General features: G+C 39.3%; 1 protein-coding gene across 4 annotated transcripts in view; it reads left to right on the plus strand.

Moving 5' to 3' along the window:
* PARD3B (par-3 family cell polarity regulator beta) overlaps positions 1-24,202 on the plus strand; it is a 995,854-nt gene that overhangs the window by 904,236 nt on the left and 67,416 nt on the right. Inside the window, exon 22 of one of the 4 annotated variants that reach the window (XM_078071227.1) lies at positions 15,826-16,075. The exons of the other annotated variants lie outside the window; for them this stretch is intronic. Within the exon in view, the coding sequence (XP_077927353.1) occupies positions 15,826-15,873 (48 nt within the window). The 3' untranslated portion in view covers positions 15,874-16,075. Of the gene's footprint in view, positions 1-15,825; positions 16,076-24,202 lie in introns of those variants that run through there. 4 annotated transcript variants of the gene reach the window in all.

Genomic DNA, 24,202 nt, shown 5'->3' on the forward strand with positions numbered 1-24,202 from the left:
TTAGCCAATCAGGTCGCTGCGGCGGCCATCTTGTTCTTTCTGTTTAAGAAAAATTTCGACGCGGAGTTATTCAGGAGCTTAACATCATGTGGTTCTTATTAAATAGTAACGAGTGTGGTGTTATGGGAAAAAGAAAACTCGCAGAAATCTCTCCTCTGAAATACGAAGAACACCGGAATAAAAGAGACCCTAAAATGATAATAATCACTACAGCAGTACTGAAGTTGCCATTCTCCACAAGAAGAATGACCACTTTTGAATACAATTGTAATGACACGTATCAGAGTCTGTGACTTTACAGTTCTATGAACTTCATTCATTTCTGCGTTTCGTTCTGAGGCTTGAAATCACAGTGCTGATTTTCAGAGTGTCTGTGAGAAAGTGCAAACGTTGATACCAGTGATTTCATCCAGGCACAGGAAAACTTTCCATTTATTCAAGTAAATGATCTAAGAAGAACGGGTATAACATTGTTATTGTAAACAATTGAGAAATAGTTTCTTTTCCAGCTTCAAGATAAGAATTTTGTAAAGTAATGGAGTTCTTGGGTTTTATCTCCATGAAGCTTTCTTCAAATGATGTAGCTCCTTCTGTGTCATCTTTCACTCAGACATAGCTTCATTCCCTAGGCAGCAAAACCAAAGCAAAACATGAGGAAAATAGATTTTCTGCTATCATTTATTCCTTTGTTGCTTTATTCGTTCACTGAATACTTAGCAATTTATAGTAAGTGTACATCAAGCCCAACATTTGCATCAAGCTTAACAACAAAGAAGGAAGACCTGACGTTTGTGTGTGCGCGCACGCGCACGCCCACGCTCACGCGCACGCTCGCGGGTGTATGGGCGGGGTGCACGCCCAAAGACATTGTTGTCAAATTTCTCCTTTAGAGAAACAGTAGGAAATGTTGTATGAGAAAGACATTCCCTGTCATGATCTGATGGCTTTCCTCTAATGAACCTTCTGGCTCAGTCTATGATAATGGATACCCCCAAACGATGTGGAGAAATCTCCATTTTTCAGTTTTGTTTTCCCTACATCACTAATTGCCAGAGTTCCAGATTGTTTCTGAATAGCAGATCTATTTTAAGTATAATCTTTTCTATGTATCAGCTATTTTTCCTTTCTTCATCTATTTAGTAGGGACCAGGTTTCCTGTTTTCCATGCAGTTCCCTTTACAGTAACTTGCCAGGTTTAAATTGTCAGGCAGCACTGCGGCAGGGATGTGCATGTGGTTATAAGGGGATCAGAGGCTCACATGCCAGAGGAGGCACTCATGGTCTCACGATTAATGTGAATGATGGCCGGAAGAAATCTTTTAGCATAATACTGAAATCGGTGATTGGGGGAAAAAAAAGTGCTATGGGATTTTAGCAGTTTGTGGTTTATGTGTGGTTCTAGAACTATTTTTTAAATTTCCCAGTTTCAGAAAGTGGATAACCTGCTCCTTTCTCTACATATGTATGTGTGTATGTAAGATTAAAAAAAAAAAAAATCTAGTCCTCAAATACACGATGATGGTGGAATGAAAAGATGACAAGCAAATAGGAAAGAACTGAAATTTTGTTTTAAACATTCAACATTTCCACTTAATTAATTCATAAATTTAATTTATCAGAAATCTGAGTACTGTCCCAATGAGAAGCTCTTACAACTTTCCTAACTTTGTTGAGGATCTTGTCTCCAAAATAAAAAGAAAAGCTGTTAATGTCCTATAATTAATTATGGAAAAGAATAAACCCATTTTCACTTATGTTGTGCCACTCTGGCCCCAAAATTGAAGAACAAAATTTCAAAGCATATGGTTTCTTCATTTATTCATTTATCAACTAATTCTTTACACCTGAATTTGGTGGCAAGTTTCTGTCTTTGTGCCAGGAATTTACTTGACTCTGAAGATTCAAAAGTGAATAAGGAGTTCATGTCTGGTGGGAAAGGCAGACAGGAAACATAATTTCAAATGTAATGAGATATTTAGAAATAATTGTACAGGAAAAAAATTGATAATCAAACGCTTAGGAAAGAGGGACTAACCAATGAACACAGTAGATTTGCTTTTATCCCCACAAAGTTGCCCCTGTGTGCTTGGGCTTCCCTTTTGCCTGCATTTCGGGCATTCTGCCTCCATGTAAGCTACTCCAATTGCCCTTTGTAATTTCTAAGCAAATATAAAGTGGCTTTTATTGTTTCATGATGATACTTCTCTTTAGGCCCAACCTCTCGTTTTGAGGATGTGAGCATTTGTGCATCATGTCTGTCCCAATTACTGAGTGAGACCTGCCCTAGAGGGTTGTTTTTCAAACTTTGTGTCACAACTTATTAGATGATCATAAAACCAATTAGTCACAATTGACATCTTTAAGATTTTGAAGAGAATAGGCTGTATCAGAGGCCATGGCAGGTAGTAAAGATGAGTGTTGGTTGGTGAAGTTCTTGTTTTATAGCCAATCTGTGCACACATACACATATCTGCTAGCTCATAATGTAAACTACATTCCTACAGATTATGATTTTAAAAGGTCGAAAACCTGTAGTCTAGACTTTAAGTTCCATATCTAGTTGGTTTACCATTTCATTTATAAGATTTCACGTGGGATTTTTGTTTCAGACTAGGGGGCTCAATCATTTCTTTGAATAAATAATATTGAATACATCCCATCTGAAACATTATGAATGGCACAGACTTTGCTTTTCTTGATTATATCTGTATATCAATATAGTGTAGACATATATATTGATATATAGATAGGTACACAATTTGCACATATTTTAATTAATTTTAGTTTAGCAGTCAGTGGTTTATATAGCTATTAAATAAACATCTTAAGCAAGGTTACAGTTATATAGACAAAAATATTTTGAAGACCAGGTGAATATAGTTGCCATACTCTAGTCTTTCTCGTTTTCCTGAAATTACAATTTTTTTCCTTTTACATTAAACTTTTTTATTATAAATGTAATACATGCTCACTGTAATAATTTACATAATGGGTAAAAGTGTTAAAGCAGAAATGTAAATCATCTATCATCAAACACGCAATAAATGAACACTTTATGCTTTGGCATATTTTATAGAGACCCATACACATACATGCATATCACATGTAGTAATTAAATTGGGAGACCCTACTGGATATACTGTTACTTAAGCTACTTCTTTCACTTTCTATTATATTGTGAGCATTTCTCCTGCCTTTAAGTAACCTGCAAAACGTGACGTTAAATGTGTAACATTTAACTCACGAATTCATTAATCACGTTTTCATTGTTGGATGTTTAAATTATTTTCATCACTTCCTGTAATGAGGTAATAATTATAGATAAATAATCATCTAGATAAATCTTTGCATTCTTATGTTATTAGTTATCATAAATCAATATAAGATATTAATTATTTAACAGGGCGATGAAAAAAATTTTAATTGATACAAATTACCCAACATGCCCCTAGAAAGGCTAGGAAGTTTATATTCTCCCCAGCAGCATATTTATTAATGCATTTAACAAATCTTAATGGTCTGTTTTGTACAGGTTTCATACCAGACCTATTAAAACTGAGTGTTTTCATTTTTCTTAATTTTTACCAGTTTAATAGCTCATATCAATTATTTTGTTTTCATTAAATTACAACTGAGATTTAGCATTTTGTGCATTTATTGGTCATGTATATTTCTTCTTTTTTATGAATTTTCCTTTTTTTCTATTACAGTGTTTGCCTTTTTTGCTTCCAAATTGTAAATGTTCTTGATATAGAAAGATTATTAAGCCTTTACTGTCAAATAGCATTCAGAATTTTCTTTCTAACTTTGTCAGTAGTCTCTTAACTTTATGATACTTCAGAAAAAGGGAAGCTTTACTTTTTGTGTAAACAAACCAGAGATTCTTGTTAGTTTTTTCAAATGGCATTTAAACATCTATCAAGATCTTTATATAATTTTTCTTCTTTTTCTATTAATGAGATGATTTATATTAATAGGGTTTCTAATATTGAATGGCCCTTGCAATTCTGAAAAAATAAATCTACACTCACATGCTGTCTGTTTTTTCTTTGAAGATAAAGCCAGGCATGTATTGCAAGTATTTCATTTGTGATTTTGTACCTCTATTTGTTAGGGAAATTGATATATAAGGATTTTTTCCCCCTAACTTTAGCAGTTTTACATAGAAGAGTTACATAACCTTTGTAAAATGATTTAAGTAGCTTTTCATCTGTTACTATATGTTATATCAATTTCTATCAATGACAAAGGAATTATCTCTTTGTCAGGATTTAAAACAACTCATCCATAGAACCATCTAGCCTGGTGCTTTTTTATGGATAATTCTTTGACACCCTTTTCAACTTTTCCCATAGATGGAAATCTTTGAGAAAGGAGATGTTTCCTCTTTTACTGAATTTTGGAAATTCGCTATATTTTTCTATAACATCATTTATTTCATTGAGACTTTCAGCCTGTTAGTATATTTTATGTTTTTTGTCACTTAATATATTTAATAATTCTATTTCTCTGTTCTAACATATTTATTTTTACCTCATTAACTTAGTATTTCTTTTAAGAAGGAATAAAGCAAACTTTTTGAATTATTTAGCTTATTTATTTCAGTTACTTTTTAATTATGTTCAATGACAATCTAATTTAAGGCAATGAATTTGGTTTTGAATTTAGTTTGGTGTACTTCCAGAAATGTTCATATCTTAATGTTCTTCCTTTTTTTGAATTATATTTTGAATTATATATATTTTGAAATTTAAGATTTTATTTCTTCTTTGACCAAGAATGACTTATATAGTTATTATTTTAATTTTTAAGGATTTAGGCTTTTTCCATCTAAAATTTTATTATCAATGTACAATTTTAATATTTTGTAGTCAAGGATAGTGAATTCTACAACTTGGGGCATTTATTGAAAATTGACATAGTATATGTAACTTTGTCATTTAAAGTTTTAAATTAAGTAAATTAAAACTAATGATTTTTCTAAAAATGTTTATTATTGAATAAATATTTATTGAGTGCCTATTACATTCCAGGGTCTGGTGAGATGCTGAGGATGTAGGAGAGAGCAAAATGGACAAAAATCTCTGCCTTGTAGTACTTGCATTCTAGTATATAACACACGTATATAACTATATTTCCTTAAATGCAAGTCAGCATAGTCATTATACACACTACAAATTTAATGACAGCTTTTCAGGAAAAGAACAAAAAGAAAACATCACCAATGCAAGCTTTTATATTAAGAGCCATCCCCATGCATATCTCAGATGTTTAAGTGTGAATTGGTAAAATAATCTTATTAATTATATTATTTCCGATACTGTATATGTTTATTTATCATTTCCTTCATCTGTCAAAGACAGACGAACATGAGGCTAAAGTCCCCAGAAACAAAATGTTTCTGAGGCTTTCAGGATCATTTTTTAAGCCTATCTCTCGGAAAAGGTTGAAATGTAATGTTTGATTCATTCTGAGGCTTTTTCTTCCAAAGAAATGTTTAGCTCATTTATATCTGTTATCATAACTGTCATCCTTATTCTTTCCGTTATTTTGGTTTAGACTTTCTGTTTTGAACACCTTTTTCTGTTTCCTATTTTATTCCCCATGTGCTACAGTTTCTTTGATTATTTTATTTAGTAATTTCCCTCATACGGACTTTATAAAAACATTTTTTATCCTGTTTTTTCTATCAACATCAAAAATGAAATCATCTCTGTTGAGTTCCTTCCATGTAAAAGGAACAGAGTGACACGATTATATGTCATCACAACTTTCCCTCACACTTTTAACCTGTGCTGTTTTAGATCCAGTCTTTAAAGAAGAATGTGTGTCTTCTCTTTTAATGGCATCCAGGGATTACATTTTGTGTCTAATGCCAGCCCCTCTTTGCTACAACATCTCCAGCACTGAGTTCTTTATCTTGATTCATCTCACTGTTAACAGACTTACCTTTTTGAGTAATTTCACTTCAGGAAGGATATGGAGTTTGTATATTTCTAAATCCTTGAAATCTGGTAGTATCCTTTATGTATAAATCTCAACACAACAATGCCTGGTGCTTTGAGGTATATAATAAGTATTTGTTAAATGACTGACATACTTGCTTCCCAAGGTTTTTTTCCTAGACATTCCATTGTCTTTTGGTTTTTAATATTGAGGAAGAAGAACTCTGAGGCTGACCTGATTTTTCTTCTTTGTAAGTGACCTGTTTTCCCTATCTGGATCTTATGGGAGTCTCTCTTTATTCATGATATTCCAAATTTTCACCCGAATTATTCTAGCTGTTGGTCTCTTTTCATTCATTTTGCCGGGTTCTTACTGAGTCCTTTCTGTTAACAGTTTTGTGTTGATTTCTTTCTGTTTCTTTACTTGAAAGCATAGATGTTGTTCCTTAGACAAGATGGTGGAAGTCTCCTTGGTTCTCCTCTCCTTACAGCAAACTGTTTGTGGAGAAGTCCTCTCATACCTCCACGATGGGCCTGGCTGATATAAAGCCATGCCTCCCGTTTAGAGGTTTGGCAGCTTGAAAAGACAGGAAGGGAACCAAAATCCGACGCAATACCTGGTGGAGAACTCTGCTTCTGCTTAGTTTCTCAGCTGGTTTCTCTGAAATCATGGGCAAGGGGTCATCTTTCTGTGCCCTGATTTTTATTTGTCCCAGCCCTGCCATCCTGTATTACCTGTGGCTGTGTCTACCCTTCATCCTCATGCTATTGCCCATCAAATCAGGAGGGAACCCTTTCTAGTGCTTAGATTTGCTTCCCCTCCTATAGCCACCTTGAGAAGCCCCTGGTCTCCAGATGGACCATTTGGAAAGGCGGCCACTCAAAAGACAAGAAAATCTCCATGCTAGTCTCATCAGCCCTATACCCTCCCCTCCATCCTCACCTCAAATGGAAAAGTTGCAGCTTCCTCCACCAGCTCCCCAGTAAGATTGGTTGTGAGCGGGCGCCATGTTCCCCTTTCAGCTTGGTCTGTGGCACCATTTCTAGCAGATACTCCTCAATACCTAGTTCTGGTTCACGTTTCACCTACTGTAGATGCTGCTGACCATTTCAGTGGAATCTGGGAGAGCAATGGTAAATGGCCTGCACTCACTCACATTGTCACTGAGTCCAGAATTCAATACCCATTTTAACGCTTAACCTCGCTTTAAGAAGGAATTTCTTCATGGTGAATCAGAGCAAGCTCCGGGACAGTTTTATCGCTTCACAGAGGCCATTTTCCTAGCTGCAGCTTCTACTTATTCACACACAGTAAAACAATGCATATCTAGTGGTATGACTAGAAAATATGATGGCTTTTTCCCCCTCCTGCACTAACTCCTAATTTTTCTTTAAATGGTCCTGCAAAAGTGAGACATGGTGTAAAACTTCCAAATTGGTTTCCATGCCATTCCAAGGAAAGGCTGCAAAATGCAGCAAGAGAGCCGGCTTTCTGGTTGCCCGTCAGCGTAACTTCAGTAGGGCTAAGGCAAAAGGGCCACGGAAATTCAGAGGGTCGAGTTGTGGGTTTTCTTGTTTACACTGAAGTTGTAAAAAATAATTAGAATGTAATGCAAAGTGTTATGGATATGCAGTCACCTATGGATATATAAACATCTTACTGCCTCTGTCAAGCTGCATTGTTCTAATTTCCAGCCACAGACATAGATACACTGGTTGCATGACTTTATTAATTCCTAGTCTGAGGTCTGTAGTGTGGATGATAATCTAATAACAGAATCATATTTATAATATAGTAGAAAATTCTCACTATGGGTACACATGAACCCCAGCATTACTGAAGGCTTGTTCTTTCTCACATCAAATTGATATTCACTCTCTGTTTTGGTGACAACTTCATCTTAATGAGAATTTCAAAAAGGGCGGGGCTGACTCCCTGCCCCCTGGCCCTTTACCCCTGCAAATATGATTACTTGGTTTCCTATAGGTTTATGATCTGTGTCCATCATGGGAAAGTGAAGGAAAATCTGTGGGATCCTTTTTCAAAAGTTTTCTTAGAATCAAGCCAGTCCTACTTTGATTTTTATGACCTCCTGTCTCTCAGGGTCTGGGGTTCCACCTCCTCGTGAGGACCAGATTTCCATGGAGGCTGGTACCTCTGGTACCCCTAGAACCTTAGAGATGGAGTTCCTGTTGGAATTCCCTGCCCTGGGTTGGTCACCCATTTCAATTTGATCCTAAGTGCTTGCCATCCTATCATGGACAATCTTGAACGTAGATTCTGTTTCACAGTTTGGTCTAATCTCTCCTTTCCTCTCAGACCCATCTTCTTATCTCTGTCCCACTGTGTACTCCTTGCTACACTTGGGTGTTGGTTGTAGGCTTGTGGGTGTGTGCTTCTACACCCTTAGGTGGCTATCACTGGTCTGTCCCATTCAACTGCTACCCTTCTATCTGGTGGTGACACAACCTTGACCTCAAAGCAGAAGTGGTGGTGGATGCAAAGTTCATTCCAGTATTGCAAGGTAGAGTTCTTTAAAAGGTGCTTGACTTTGATGGCCTCCTGTCCTTAAATGTTGGTAAGTGTGTGCACCCAGAAACATGCCAGTCAGAAAGCCTGCAGGAGGGGCGCCTGGGATGGAGCCTCGCGCCAGGCTCCCTGCTCTGCGGGAAGCCTGCTTCTCCCTCTACCACTCCCCCTGCTTGTGTTCCCTCTCTCGCTGTCTCTCTCTCTCTCTCTGTCAAATAAATAAATAAAATCTTTAAAAAAAAGAAAAAGAAAAAGAAACCCTGCAGGATCTCACGGGCTTCAGTACCGTAAGTGAGATTCTCCAGTTTGATACCAAGCTCAACTTTGATGTCAAACTGCTTGTCTCCTGTTTATAGCACTTACTGACTAGCCATATTTCCATTTTTAACTAGGAAACAAACTTGACAGGTGCCACATTCCATATTACTACCTTTTTAATTCTAGTGAGGAAAATCATGCAAGATGCTCAATTGATTGACATGGAAAAGTTTTAAACTTACAAGAGTACCACTGAACTTCTGCTTACTGCTTTATCTTTAATGATTATTGTAGTTTTGTCTAGTTTAAAATTCCTGAGGTATGCAACACCCAAAGTGCAACATTGCTGCCTTTATTCACTACTGTTTAGAAATAGCATCTGGGGGTAGTGTGGAGTGAGGGAGACCAATCTTCATCAATAATGAGTAGTGATTGAAAAATAATTTTAAATGTTTCTTGTACTCATATGTCCACATCCCTTTCTATGTAAATTCCATTCAGGGACACAAGTGGCCACTGAGACTCTATTTGGCTTTCAAGATGGTGGAGAAGTCAAATGAGAGATATGTAGCTATAAATAAGACAGCACAAGTGTAGAACGATCATCAGACATGCAAGTATAACTACAATGAAAGTTACCTTGAACAAATCAGTTCCCAGGATGGCATTCATTTCTTATTGATAAATATGCCTGATACAAAGATAATGGAGCAGATAATTAAACCATCTATTTGGAAACATAAACACACACATACACTCACACACACATTGCAGGGAGACAAGGAGCATTGGTTAGCACAGATTCTCTCAGTACATCCTACCATCTTTCTCTAGAAGACTATTTGTCCTCTGACAGGAAAAAGATAGGAAAACATTTTGACTACAGTAAGGCTTTTGATTCTGTAGTATGTGACCAAAGTCAGTAAAGGACAAAAGAGCCTAGCTCTTTCTTCTTTTATATAGGTGGACAATGGTCTGGGGACTCTGGTAAAGCAAGTCATTAATGTTTCAGTTTTGGTTGGCTACAGCATACCAAGTATGTCTTCTCTGTGGTGATAACTGACCAGGGAAGTTAAAGATAGGGCTACTCACTTCTCCTCTGCCATGGAGAACCTTATGGAGATCAGCCCTGAGACCCCCTCTTGCCTCTGCTTCAGTGTGGAAGGGCAGGTGCAAGACATACCCTTTATCACAGTCTGTTGCAACCTCCACCTCTACCTCCTTCTTTCCACTTCTGGCATCCCATCATGCTGGTCTTGTGGAGAAGATAAACATACTTGATAAATGCTTGTTGAATTGTGCACCCTGTCTCTGGGTCTCTTTCAGGAAATGGAGGAGGATCAAGACACTCCTGTAAGCATCTTAGGAGTAACACACAAGATTCCATGGATATGAAGTCTAGTTCCCTCTACTGTAGAGCATAGGCTTCATCTCACTACCTTTCTCAAGTCGCTGATGACTGCATGATGCTGTCAGAGATGGGTTGGTTGCTTTTGAGGAGAAATTTCTCTTGGTCCACAGTGCACAGAGATTCTTACTCAGAGTTCCTCATAAATAGCCAGCTATGATCACCAACGAGTGGTCTACACGAGTGATCCAGAAGATGGGTTACACAGAAGTCCCATTAGCCCCCGGGATTATGCCATATGTTAGTGTATGCCCACATTTTGTGTATCTACACTGTCACAGTAATCTCCTTTGCATAGTCTTCCCCAGGTGCTCCAACCACATCACCCTTCTTCTGTCGCGGCATCTCTAACCACTCCTTGTCTGTGCCAGGAAGTAAAACTTAATCACATCCTACCTGGTGCCATCACACAACTCAGTTGAAAGCTTCTGCATGTTTTAAGTCTACACTGTGCCCAGCCTGAGCGCTTTGCTGCCCTTAGACAAATGTTTGCCAAATTGAAATCTTGGTGGCCCAAATGGGTAAACCGAGGCACGGTCATCTAGCAATCTCTAAAGACAAAGACCTTTTGACACCTGTGTTCTCATCTCCAGACTCTTCTATGTCAGAGATGACACAGACTTAACTATCCAACACATTAGCATAATGAGGAATGCCAGCTAGTGGGTCACTGTCACATTTTCTTTTGCAACAAAAGTTAATTTGGTTAGTGTTTTTTACAGTGGTCCAAGTAGCTACCTGACATGCAGGCAATTAAACCTATAAGGTGAGCACCTCGTTCAAGTCTTTTTATAGATTAAATCAATGTATGCTCATGGATTTTAAAATAATAGATCTGGATATGGTGGCATGACCTCACTTGAGTGTTTAAAAAAATTAACTTCCAACATATTTTAATGCAAATGTTACCTTTGTAAGTGGATGACCTGAAAAGAAAGTGTTTCCATAGTAACCTAAGGGAACACATAACCTGTTTATGATAACTTCTGCATGAAGAGAGCCAGGCATGGATAGGGAATATGCTTTGATGTCTGCTAAAAAAAAAAGAAAAAAATCACTGACAGCATTGTGTGAGTGAATGGTTGGAAGATTTCCCTTTATTTGTAGTTAATTTAGAAAATAAACTTTCATAATGAACTGCTGAAATACACACTTGAAACAACCAGATGATCTGTCAGGATATTTTTTTTTAAATGTAATTTGTCATAAGTGACAACCGAGGCATCAGTTTAAGAGAAATAGATTAGGGATGAGTTCTTACTATAGGTTTTTCCCATTTTGTGCATTTCTTTTTATCTCTACTCTGTGTTCTTCCCTAGGACTCACTGAGGCCTTTCAAAGCTCTTAGATTTCTCTTTTTTTTCTTTTCATTTTTTACCTCAGAACATGTCATGTAGAAGCTGCCCTTCTGGAATTGAGAGTCTATATTGTGCGGATATCACCAACAAGGAATATATTGATTATCCTTCACTCTCTCTACTGATGTGGCTAGTTGAGTTGGTGGCTTTTTAGAGGTGCCATTAGCTAAAGATGAGTTTGACATCCACAAGCCCTTTATGGTTATTTTCCCTTCTTCTTACAGATGTAACATCTAGTTAAAGAAAAGCTTGTCTACAAGATTCCTTTCTTGCTTTCTTCCCTTGTTATTATTATTATTTTTTTCTTTGAGGGTCATTAGCACAGGGGAACAGATGCATACAGTTTTAAGGAGTATTTCTTTGAAGCACCATTTTAGAGTCAGCTCACTGACAGGTCCATGCCCATGGGCTCCGGTGTGGACTTGGGGCAGGAGGCCCTGGCTACAATTACCCATCTGGTATCCATCTGGTAGCACGAATGAAAGATAATACCAGATCATAGAGAACCTCTACCAACTGCCAACTTGGTATAAGCAGGCAAAGAAGGTGCCACCCAATAGCGCTGTGAAGAGGAAGAAATGTTGTCCGTAGGGTATGCACATTTCCAACACAAGATGCAAAAGAATGGCATGCGAGAGCATATGGAAAGAAATTGCTGCACACATCTAACCTTATAGCTGCAACTTGTTAAATATTAAACCGAGTTCTCTGCCACATTTAAGTTGCTAGTGGAGTTTGGGAGAAAAGATATCCTAATATGCTTGAGACATGTATTTTGCTACTCACACCCACCCACAAGAGGGTTAACAGGATTTGAGGACTTTGGGGTGAGGAGCAGATACCAGTATCATAAAGGCATTGATTTCATTCACGTGTAATGCCACTTTGCAGTAGGCCGTTCGGTTGGAGCAAAAATAAGGATTTTGTGGTTGCTATAAGATGGCTTAGACATTTTATCAATTTATTACTTTCTCCTTGTTTTTATATTCCCCTTTTCTGCTTTGTCTGCTTCCTTCCGAATGCAGCGTGCTCTGGTTAGTGCCATGGCTAAGTATTGAGACTCTGTTAATATAACCGTCAAGGGATTTGCTGTCTTCCTACAGCACCGTCCCCTCTGAGGAGCTCCAAATGGAAGCACTGGTCCGAGATGGCAAGGGTGTGCTTGCCTACGAGGCTGCCCCTCTGTGGGAGCCTTTCCAGTTTGTTTCCTCCACTTACTGTGTAGTCTTGGGGCCTGGCTTGTCTCTGCATGACCAAATAAAGTGAGAAAATAGAGTGAGAATTTAGCTGCATTGTGATCACCTAAGCAACAGCACGCTCTCGTGGGGTCTTTTTTTGTGCATTAAATGGGTTGTCTTCATAGTAACATCTCATATATGTATATATGATACTTTATATACTGCCATATATTTTGAAAGACATTATCATTATCATACTCATTACATCTAAGCACTTCAACGAAGACAGGAACCCATTTTTAGACAGGAGAAAACCGAGGCTCAGAAAGGTTACATAATTGTTGACAAGCACATCATTAGCTTTGAACCCAGATCATATGACCCAAAGTTTGAAAGTGTCCCACCAGATTTAGGTAAGGGGTTTTTTGTTTGTTTGTTTGTTTGTTTTTGTTTTAATCTTTGAACTTCCCTTTCCTCCTTATAAAAGGAAACATTCAATTCCTTAAGGACTATTGCAGTTTCCCAAAGAATGAGAGCTAGAGTCAAGATAGGGATCCTGGTAGCCCCAAAAGTCCCTGCCCTGTGGGTGGCTAGAGGGATGGGAGCTGAGGTGACTTCCTTTCTTCTGTAATCCCCAACAAGATGTTTCCCATATTTCCACTGAGAGACAACGTGAAGAAAAATGTCTTCCCAGTTGGCCACACAGAGACCCATGCTGGATGAAGTCGGGAAGAAAGAAGGGCTGTAAGTCAGAGGCATGAGTCATCTAGATAAGAATCGTAAAGTAATTATAGAGTGCAGGATCACTAGCAAAGGGCCAGGATGGAGGTGGGTGAAGGATGAGATGTCAAAGTAGAAGGGTTATTATCAAAAGGTGAGATTTCAATATTGATGTTGACCATGACTGGTGTAAAAGAATTTATGGAAAAGCCAAAATGAACTTAAACCCGATTCCATGTGGAAGATTGCATAAATTGCGTATTCTGTGCAAGAAGATATAATGCTGTAAATTCCCTTACTTTTCTTCTTCCAACTTATGGGACTGTAGTTCTTTTGCCATAATTTATACTAATTAGTCTTTCCACTTAAATCAAGAGGGGAACTGCGAATGTAGCCATCCCTTGTCTGCTCCTCATTAGAAACAATTAAGAGTTAGAAGAACAAAAACACATCACAGAAAAGATGGGAAAAGCCACCCAGAGAGAGAAACGTGAGGCAGGAAATGACCGTATTGAACTGGACAAAGAGGAACTGGTAGCCTTCAGGATCCATCGCTCGTCCAGCTAAGGTCCGCACAGGGTCTGAAGCAGCACGGCCCGGTCATACCAGCCTCCCCTGCGCTAGTCTCACCTGCATTTTTCATATCTCCTGTCATTTTGCATTTATTAAGAAAGGTTCTCACTCTCTAAATCCAATTCATTAGTTTCCCTCCGTGGATAAGAGGTATGGCATTACTGATGAGAGAAAAATAAGTCCTAAGCTAATCAGCCTTGGTAAATTCCAGTCTTGCACATTATTGTCATGGAAGCTTTCTCCCACAATTCAGACAGGACACAAAGACGCAGGAGAGGGACCAGGTGTGAGATGTCCTAACACCGCTCTCGGAGCCCTGCTGTTTATATCACTTTATACTTTCCCAAAGGGGGAAGGAGGGGAGACCAGGGAGCATTTAATTGCCTTATAAACTGATTGACAAATCGGTGATCTGATGCATATGGATGATCTTTTTAGTGAAATGGCTCAGAAGCTGCTAACAGAGATCATCAGGAGCCATGATTTGCACACCCTCCGTGGGGTTATTACGGAGAAGCGGAAGGATGGGTTGATTATTATCTTTCCTTCTTTCTGGTTTTTTTTTTTTGTTTTTCTTGAATGTTTTCTTCGCCTCCAGGGAAATGCATTCTAGCAGCGTGAGCACCACTATTAATCAACACTTGTAGCAATAATCAGTGAGTGAAAAATGGTGACCAGAACCTGTGAATGCACTGGCATAACTGTCTTCTGAGTTTTCCTTTGTGATCATGCCTTGGCATTCTAACATGGATAATTTATACAAAATTAATGTTGGCACCTTCTGAGGTGCAAAAATTTATAGAGGCAGTGCTTACTTCTTCATCCATTAAAAAAGAAAGAGAAATCGTTTCTGGTCATGATGAATAATATTTTAGAGCCTTTAAAAATATACTTGCTATCTTCATGTTTCTTTGTGTTGTGTTGAGCCAGCGAGTCCCTTTGCTTTTGAGCATGGGTGTTGTGAAAGGCAAACTGTTATAGGTTCTTGCTTCCAGTTTTTCCAGAACTTTCACCAGGAGGGGGTGTGAAGAATAATCAAGAATTCAAAAATACCTCAGGTCCCAAGATCCTTCTGAGAGCTGTCTGGCATTATTGGAAATGCAGGGAGGAAAAAAAAAAAAAAAGGCTGAGTTACTGGAGTGGCAAAATGCTGTTGCTAGCCACACCTGAGAGAACATGGTTGTGAAAATAAAGTGAGCCAGGGCTGGTGAGGACACTATACATGAGGGAGGCCATTTTAAAGTTCAGTTGCCGCTTTCATTCCACCAAGCTACCTTTCAGTTCTTACCAGCCTCTGATCAGTAGGATAAATTCTGATGTGTCCACACTTTGAGACTTTCTCTGAAATTTCACTTCCTTGGGATTGGCTTGCCCGGAGCGTAAAGAAGGACACAGAGGCACAGGACCACATCTTAGAGAGTGATTGATAGACCAAGACTCATAGGGGCATATGACACCAGCCCCTTGTCTGAGGATTGCTCCTGTCATTAAAATCAATGCAACTTAATTAAAGCAAATTACAGATAGATACATCTATAAATAAGATATTAAAGTGTGCTGCTGAATATGATAATTGCTGCATATTTAGCAATCAGTGTGTGTGTTCTGCTCTTGCCAGGAGGAATTCCTTTCAGTGGAATCAATCGAGCTTTATTAAAAACCATCCAAATTAGAGGAGAAATGATGAGTGTTATAATAACACAAAATCACTGTTTCAACTTTCACTGCAAAGAAAGGAAAGCAAAATATGTCCATCCCTCTTTTTTCACTCAAGGAAAATATTAGACATATTCTCTTTAAGATGTGGATATTTTGAATTTATACATTTTAATTTTTGTATTCTCTTCCCCCAAAGGAAGGCAGAGAGAAAGCAACAATCATAAATAAAACAATTCAGCAGTGAGACTGAAGTGTGAGGAACACTCCAGTGCCTGGATATGCTAGTCTATACTTTGATGACAGAAGACAAATAAATGAAGTCCATACTCTAAACAGAGCTTTAAGTGGCTTATTTTATTCTCCTCGTCACTAGATCTCTGTGTGTGAAAGTTTTCATAGGTTAATTCAAAATAATGAATGTTGGAAATAAAAACCCATTCTCATCACCTTCCTGACTTGTCTCACTACTTTACCCCTGTCACCTTTTATCATACGTAAGAATTAAGCTTATGGCCAGGAGACTTTTTTTCAGGTTAACTTAAAAATACACATTTTAAAAAAGATCATTCATCACCCAATTTCAAAATCAATAACAAAACATAACGGTTAATTAAATCACTCCCATGTGACCAGGATCATTTTCAAATTTAAGAAAATAAATACTAAAATTACAAGAAGACAAAGATTTCAATGACGAATGTTGTAAGAGACAAAAAAAGGAATCACTAGACAATCAGCCACTTCTAACAGACATCTAAAAGGCATTTACGAAGACTTCTTACATTGGGACAATCCGTGCATTTATTGTTTGGAAAGAGAAGGAAAAAAGAAAAAATGGGAAGAAAACAACGAAAAAGGAAGGTAACAGGAGAAGAAATGAGTGTGTAGAAAAGTACTTAAGCAAATATTGATTTAAAGATTTTATTTATTTACTGGAGAGTGGGAGTGTGTGTGTGCGCAAGCGAGCAGGGGCAGGAGCAGAGGGAGAACGAGAGGGAGATGATCTCCAGAAGACTCCGAGCTGAGTGCAGAGCCCCACACGGGGCTCGATCCCAGGACCTTGAGATCACAACTTGACCCAAAACCAAGAGTCGGACACTTAACCAAATGAGCCACCCAGGTGCCCCGCAAATATTAACTTATTGAATGTCTTCCAAGCACTGGTCTAGGCAATGAGGAGAGCAAACAAAGTCCTTGTCCTCATGGAGCTTACGTTTTTGAGGAGAGAGAGAGACAGTAAATAAGTGAAGAGTCAGTATCGTGCCATGATGATTTCCGCAAAGAAATATACAGCTGTGCTAAGGGGCTAGCACATGTAGCTGGGCGAAGTGTGCTGTTTGATATATGGGGGTCAGGGAAAGTTTCTCTGAAGAGGGGACATTTAAGCAGGGACACAAAGTGAGGGATGAAAGCATGTGGCCATCTGAAGCACCTGCCAGGGAAGAGGGCAATGTGAGCAGGAAATCCGTGAGCAAGATACCGGGCACGTGGGAGCAGCAGTGAGGAAGGCAGCATGGCTGGACCAGTGGGAACAAGGAGGACGGGGAGGGAACAAAGCAGAGAGGTTAACTAGTTCAAAACTGCAGGAATCTTTAGGAGCCAAATTATTAAGTCTGCTACTTACCCGTCCTCCCTGATGACTGTTATTTCTGATTTTCTAAGATGCACATACAATGCATCCTACTCTTGCTTAGAAAAGAGTATAAAGGGTTGGCAATGGGTGTAGTTTGCTCTTTTCTTTTGAAGGGCCACCTAAGGCAAGTGATTTTCAGGAGAGATGACCTATGATTTCACTCCAGATTATCTATGCCAGAGACCATTCTACAGACAGATTTGTTCCTAATCGTGACACAGAAGTTTTCCACTCTGCAGAGGTTGCGTGCAGATGAGACTGGAGTTCCGCCATGCATTATTTCCTAGCTCCATGGCTAGCATGCAGACATATCGGCCCCATCATCACATTTCCTCTGCTTCCTTCTGATGTTACTACCAGCAGTACCATGGAATGCAGCCACCTCTAAATTCCGTGGGTGATGGAAAGAGGAAGTAGTCATAGCCACTGAGCATGCACATCACACACATCTAAGGCCTGCCTTTCCTTTCATACATGCTCCAACCTTGTGTAACTGATCCTCAGAGTGGTCCCCCATCCACAGGTAGAAAAGGGGCAGAGTCGTGGTCTAAGACTCCTTACTGTGGTACTTTTTCCATGCCTAAAGATGTCATAGGACAATTCAAAACTAAACTATCCTTTGAGATACGTACTAACAGTAGCTTGCAACTCTGTTATTGGTCACACAAAGCATGGCCAGTGTGGTTCATTGCAACTTGTAAGTAACTATTCTGTTCAAACTGAATACTAGCCTTCTGGTTATACAACACCACTGCTATTATTGGGATATGTGTAACAAAAAAAGAAATATATTTGCTTCAGAAGTCTCTGAAAATACTGATATAGGACCTGACTTAATGGGTCTCTTTAATTCACGTATTTAAAAGAACAAGAGATTGAAGACTTTACCCAGTGAAAGGGTTCCCATCCCTAGAGATAGGTGAGTCCACTCCACCACCTGCACAATTACCTCTTTTATACCAGGTAGGTTTGGCCACCCTTTCTTTGCTATAACTCCTCACGCAACAGCCGGGTTCCCATGTTTGAAGGATCCCAGATTTCCATGACTCAGAAATTAGCCATTAGAAACATGTTGCAGTGTTGGGACATTTTTCTTTGGGGCCTTTGCTATAGAGAATTTTAGCCCAAATTGCATTTCTTGGTATGTTATCCTTTCTGACAGTAAACATGCCCAATGGTGCTATATTGTGTTAAACCACAAGGGTAGGTTGAGGAGCAATCAGGGTGAGTCTAATAAAAACTTGGCAATAAATAAATAAATAAATAAATAAGTAAAATAAAAAATAAAAAACTTGGCAGCAAGCCTAATGAAAATTGGAGTGGACCTAAAACCCTTTAATAAGATTGTTCTCTTTTTTGTAGGTTCTTACAGTGTGCTTTCCATGAATATTGGGCAATTGGGGATTTTTAAAGATATTTACTATGGGCAGGTACTTGAATTCCCATTGAGTAAGAATGGCAAGGTAGAGCAAGTGTGGTGGCTGGTAACTGAGTTGAGCACCATTGAACCTGTTGCATGCTGAATTGAATTTTGAGCTTCTAAAAAAACGACTTGGTTAACTTTCAAACCACATGGGCCTTTGTTTTCAGGAATGGCATGAAAAGGGCTCCATGCCTATTCTTTCCAAAGCATTGAGTTCTCCTGCTCCCACTCGCATTTTGCTGCTCTTTGAGTTATGGTCTCTGGTCTCTGATCCTAAGGACATATGATTCTACTCGTTCTTTGTTTGGATGAGTTGCTCCCAGTGGATGACCCTCAAATTGAAAATGATGTTTCCCCTGTGAACTTCCAAAGCTTAAATTCAGTGTTCCTCATATGGTCAGTAACTCATTTGTGGATTGCTAGCATAATTTATGTAGTTTTGCTGTCTGCAGAGTAAAAGTGAGTTCCCATCATGAGTTCCCCATGGCCCTTGGGGAAGATGCTCAAAGAGACCCAGCCCCTACACTATGCTGGACCAATTGACAGAATTGGGAGATGAAACTCTCTCTACTTCCTTCCAAGTGACTTGGATTAATACTGGTGTTATTTTCCATACCAAAGTCCAATTATATGATGGAGGATTTTTAGTAATTGGGCCCTTTGGATTTTAAATCCTCTCAGGTCAGTGCCCATGAGGATAGCCTTCAGTAAGAAGGACTCTGGGGCTTTGCACAGAAGGCAAATCTGATTTATAGATGGACATGGCATTACGTCTGTCACAAATACATTATGAATGGGCGTTATACATTTTCTAACATACAGATCAACCCCCCCTTGGGAAATTATCCTTCATCCTAATGGATTACACCATAGTAGGTTCCTTGTAAAATTCATCCTAAATTTTCACTTTCTTAATTTCATTACATTGATGAGTTGAGATCCCTGTTTATCCTTTTGCCTACATCTGAGGGATGTTAGAAGAATTAGACTAAAGTTTATAAATCACCTCACGATTCCCCAACTGAGCCCACAGAAACAGTAAAAAGCAGTCGTAGATAATAAATAGGTGCTGATTTCTGCTCAACCTTCATATTGTACTGGGGCACAAGGAGTGCTCCCTCAATTAAGTAGATAAACGTTTTTTCTTCTGAAATATGGGAAGTCATCTAAATGGTGCTCAACTAGCATTTCAAATGCTTAGCTGCCAAAGTTGGAATTTTGTTTCTTCACCTGGAGAGAATCATGTCGAGTGTTGGTTTCTTTTCTTTTTTTTCTTTTTCTTTCTCCTGTCGGCTGACCTCCTGCTCCATGATGCTTCCCTTCAGACTCTGAATCTTGGCTTCTCTGAAAGAAAGGCCTTCTTCCACAATGTGGCTCTAACCCTGGGATTGCACTCATTTAGGAAAAGCCACCAAAAGAGTGTGGTAGGACTTCTAACAGAATGACTGAGGTCAGCAGATGAAGGTGGGCTCACTTCCTACCAGTGCACAGAGCCCCTTCTGCCCTGGGAAGGGATCCAGCTGTTGTTATGCACTCCCCACTCAGTCAGTAGGGGTACTGGTACTTATGTTTGATCCCAAACAGTTCAATAATGTAATAAAATGCACACTTCACATCTGTACTGTTAAATGCCTAAATCACAATGAAGATTGTTTCTTGACTTCACTCCATGCAATGGAATTAATGTTCCCCATGAATTGGAGTGCTGTATTCAGTTGTGAATAGCCTCTTGAGGTAGGCCAGCTAGGTTAATTCAAGTTTGTTTTCTCTGGTTAGTTTAGGATTATGTGTTTCTCTGCTTGCCTGTGTTATGTCTCACCTTCAAGATTACTTTTTTCATTTAAATGGCTCATTTTTTTAATCATCCAACATTTACTGAGCATGAAATGTGCTGGACAACAAGTGTTAATAAATACCATCATAAAAGATCATTGTAAGATAACACTCTAAGTAAGTATGTAAAAGATATACTCTAGGCTCTCAGAAAATAGGAAGTGAATAGTTCTGTCGGAAGAGTTTCCCAGGGTGGTGATGGGAAGGGCAAAGGACGAGCTGAGCAGGATGAGAAAGTGTGCAGGTACATGGGGGTCAGGAAAGGACCCATGGTTCAGAAGGTGTACACAGGGTGAAGTGGCAGGAAATGGAGCTGCAAAGATGAGGCGGGGGAGGAGGATGACAACGATGATGACCACAGTAGACTGTGAAACTGTGGATATCACATTGGGGAATTTAAGCTTTATTCTAGGCATTGAATAGTTTCTGTGAACCACAGTAAGATGACTGTGTGTGTATGTGTCTGCATAAATCCATATACATACATCACACATACATATACATGCATACATGTGTACACACAGAGACATATGAATACATATATCATCTTTTAAATATGTCATATCATTCCAGCCATTCATCTTGTATATAAAAAGCACAGAAAATAGGCTCTTTTATGAGAGAAAGTAAGAATTCTCTCTCTCTCTCTCTCCCTCCCCTCTCCTTCCCCCCTCCCCCTCTCTCCCTTATCCTTCCCTCTTTTCCTCCCTCCTTTCCTATTTCTCTCTCTCTCCCCCTCACTTGACCCTACCCTTTCCCTCTCTTTCTCTCTCTCCCACCCTCCTTCCCTCTCTCTCTTCTTCTCTCTCCCTCTCCTCCCCCCCCACCCTCTTCTTTTTTTCTCTCTTCACTCTCTTTCCCAGGACTGTTTTTAGAACAGTATCGCTGAAGAAGCTTCCATTGGCTTAGCCAGGGCTAGGCAGAGGGTCATAGAAATAAACTCTACAGAACAGGAAAAAAAATTCTCTCCAGGTGTTTTCCTTACTAAAAGAAAGATCAGATTCCATGTAACTGCAGCAGCATTGGCAACGACTCAGATTGACTGAACATGTAAGTACACTCTATATGGATGATACACACTTTGTAGTTTACATGCATCGGACCATTTAATCCACACAACCACCATCTGAGGTAGGAACTATTATTAACCACATTCATGATGAAAACTGAGATCAATGAGGGGAGAAGACCGAGGCTCAGAAGTGACCTTGCTCAAGGTTACACAGTGGGTGGGTGATGAGAATCGAGCCCAGCCAGTCTTGTCTGGAAAAGGGCTCCTAACCTCAGTGCTAGCTCCTTGTGCGGGCCAGAGACCATGCCACTCAGTGTCCAGTTAGAAAGTCTGCAAGCAAGTCACTTTCCAGTTAGGATGGAGGGACCCGGGGCTCTGCAGGAACAGTGGTGCTCTTCAGGATCATCTTCCCATTGTGCCTCTCTCTTTAAACAAAAGAGTCTTACTAGGAATTTATAACACCTGCCTTTTTCCTGGTCAAGGAGTGGCATGGATGTGTCAGATAATGTAGGAGCACAGACTTTGATCATTGCAACATCCTTTGTGAGTATCGTATGTAGTGACATATCATTCATCCTACATGTATGTAGGAACTAGACAGTGAGCACTTTTTAGAAATGACAGATAGTTTGTAAATTGGCATTGACCCCTTAGGGGTCGGCCTCTAGAGGAAGCCTGTGTGCATGCTGTTGGCTGCGTGGTTGGGTGCCCGTGCATCCAAGCCCCGAAGCCAGCCCATGCTCATGGCCCCGTCCTCGCCTGCATCCCCACCAGATTTTTCACCAAGTGGAAGCACAGCTGTTACAATCAATGACCAGCTGTGTTTTATGTTCACAATGGCTATTAAAACCCATGCACAAGCATTGTTTCTGTACTCTCTCCTCAAGAACATAGGGACCTGGCTTGCAAGCTTTAATCAGGTCACTGAACACAGTCTCCAAAGCTGAAGCCACCACCTCACCCCAGGTCACTGTCCAGAGCAAGCGATTCCTGCTCAAGTGGCGTCATGATGAGGCCCATGAGGTTAGAGGTGTTTTCAAAGCGTCTGAGGCAGAGAAGGAGGCTCTGGTGGAGACTCACAATTTGCAAACCTGCTCAGGAACCTAGGGGAGACTCTCAGCGCTGGTCTCCTTGTGCCCTTGTTCCTCATTTAAATATCAGTATTCAGCTTAGAGGGGAAGCCCAGGACGGCATTTCTAGACCCCGTTACCACAGCTATGGCACCCCTCCCTGGTAGGGGAGACAGCTACTGTGCCGTTATGCTACATTCATTTCTTGGCTCGTATAAGAAACTTGGGCTGATTTTTGTTGTTGTTGTTGCTCTCGGTATATTTGCATAATTTTATATCCTGAACGGAGTTCTTGATTTTGCAACATCATAATAAAAAACAGTGTGAATTGGCAGGTTTAGGGGTATGATTTGCAGCTGGTCTATCACTTCCGCTACTGGAAGCTTCAGCTTGAAGTATTATACAATTATCATATTTTACAGGACTTGAGCTTCTATTTGCATCTGCTCATCTTTTGTTGTTGCTTTTTTAAAAATACTCTCTTTTAACATTTTTGGGGGTAGATGGATTGCCCAATATACTCGCTTAATACACTCTTCTCTTCATGGTATAAATTCATATAGTTCAGTGCTATTGAAATCAAAACACCAAGGTCTAATTGACATAATAACACGATGAGCTCTTTGGACAGGTTTTGGAGATTGAAAACAATGATGAAGCAAATGCAACCCGGGGTCATAGCAATATCTCTAACCGTCCCCTTTTCACTCATTGCCATTATTTTGATTAAAAGGTCTATAGAAGCCATGGTGGTTGTTCAGGATGCAAAAATTATTGCAGAAACTTCCTCTATTAATGGAAATTATTAGAGGATGGGAATGGTACTCGAACAGCAAGAATGACATTAATTATGCGAAAAGCAATCATATCTGGCAGTTGGCAGGCATGCATTATTCTTCAACACTCTTCCACGGGTTTGTGTCCAGCCAGCACTAGAAACCTAAAAGCTTTTTATTTGGCAAAGTTTTCAGAGCATTTGGACTTCCAGCTTATAAAAGATAATTTGGAAGGGAATTTTGTTGGTGAAATTGAAGAATTCAGTAATGAGTTCTGTGTAGATGAATCAATGCCCAATTAAATGATTCTATCAAATCCAACTTTAAATGTTGACTTGAAAAAAAAAAAAATCACATTTTAAAGACTTTGAGAACAAGATGCTATATATACACATCTCACCAGATGAACAAAGTTGTATTACCAGCCTGGTAAAGGTAGGGAGTATTCCGAATGATCCCAAGAGTTTGATGAATGGAGAGCTACTTAGGGCAGGAATTATCTGTATACTAAAAATTAGAACAGATTGCAATAGGCTAGCTTATTTCGTTCCATTGTTCCCTTTCTCTTTTACAACACTTCTTTGTTTCTCGGGGTTTTTATTTCTCTTTCCATTGACACCCCTCTTTCAAGGCTCCCTCCTCTGTTCACCACTGTTTTGATGTTCTCACCGCCTTCTACAGAATCTATTTTTCTTATCTACTCCTACTTTTGCCTATTCTTGTCCCTTCACAGTCAGTAAATACAACCAATCAGAGCAACATTTGTTGCTTTATTCATTCACACGATAAGCATTTATTGAGCCCTTGATATGTTTAGGGCACTGAC

Source organism: Halichoerus grypus, chromosome 4 (genome assembly GCF_964656455.1).
Source record: "Halichoerus grypus chromosome 4, mHalGry1.hap1.1, whole genome shotgun sequence".
Classification (NCBI taxonomy): Eukaryota; Metazoa; Chordata; class Mammalia; order Carnivora; family Phocidae; genus Halichoerus; species Halichoerus grypus.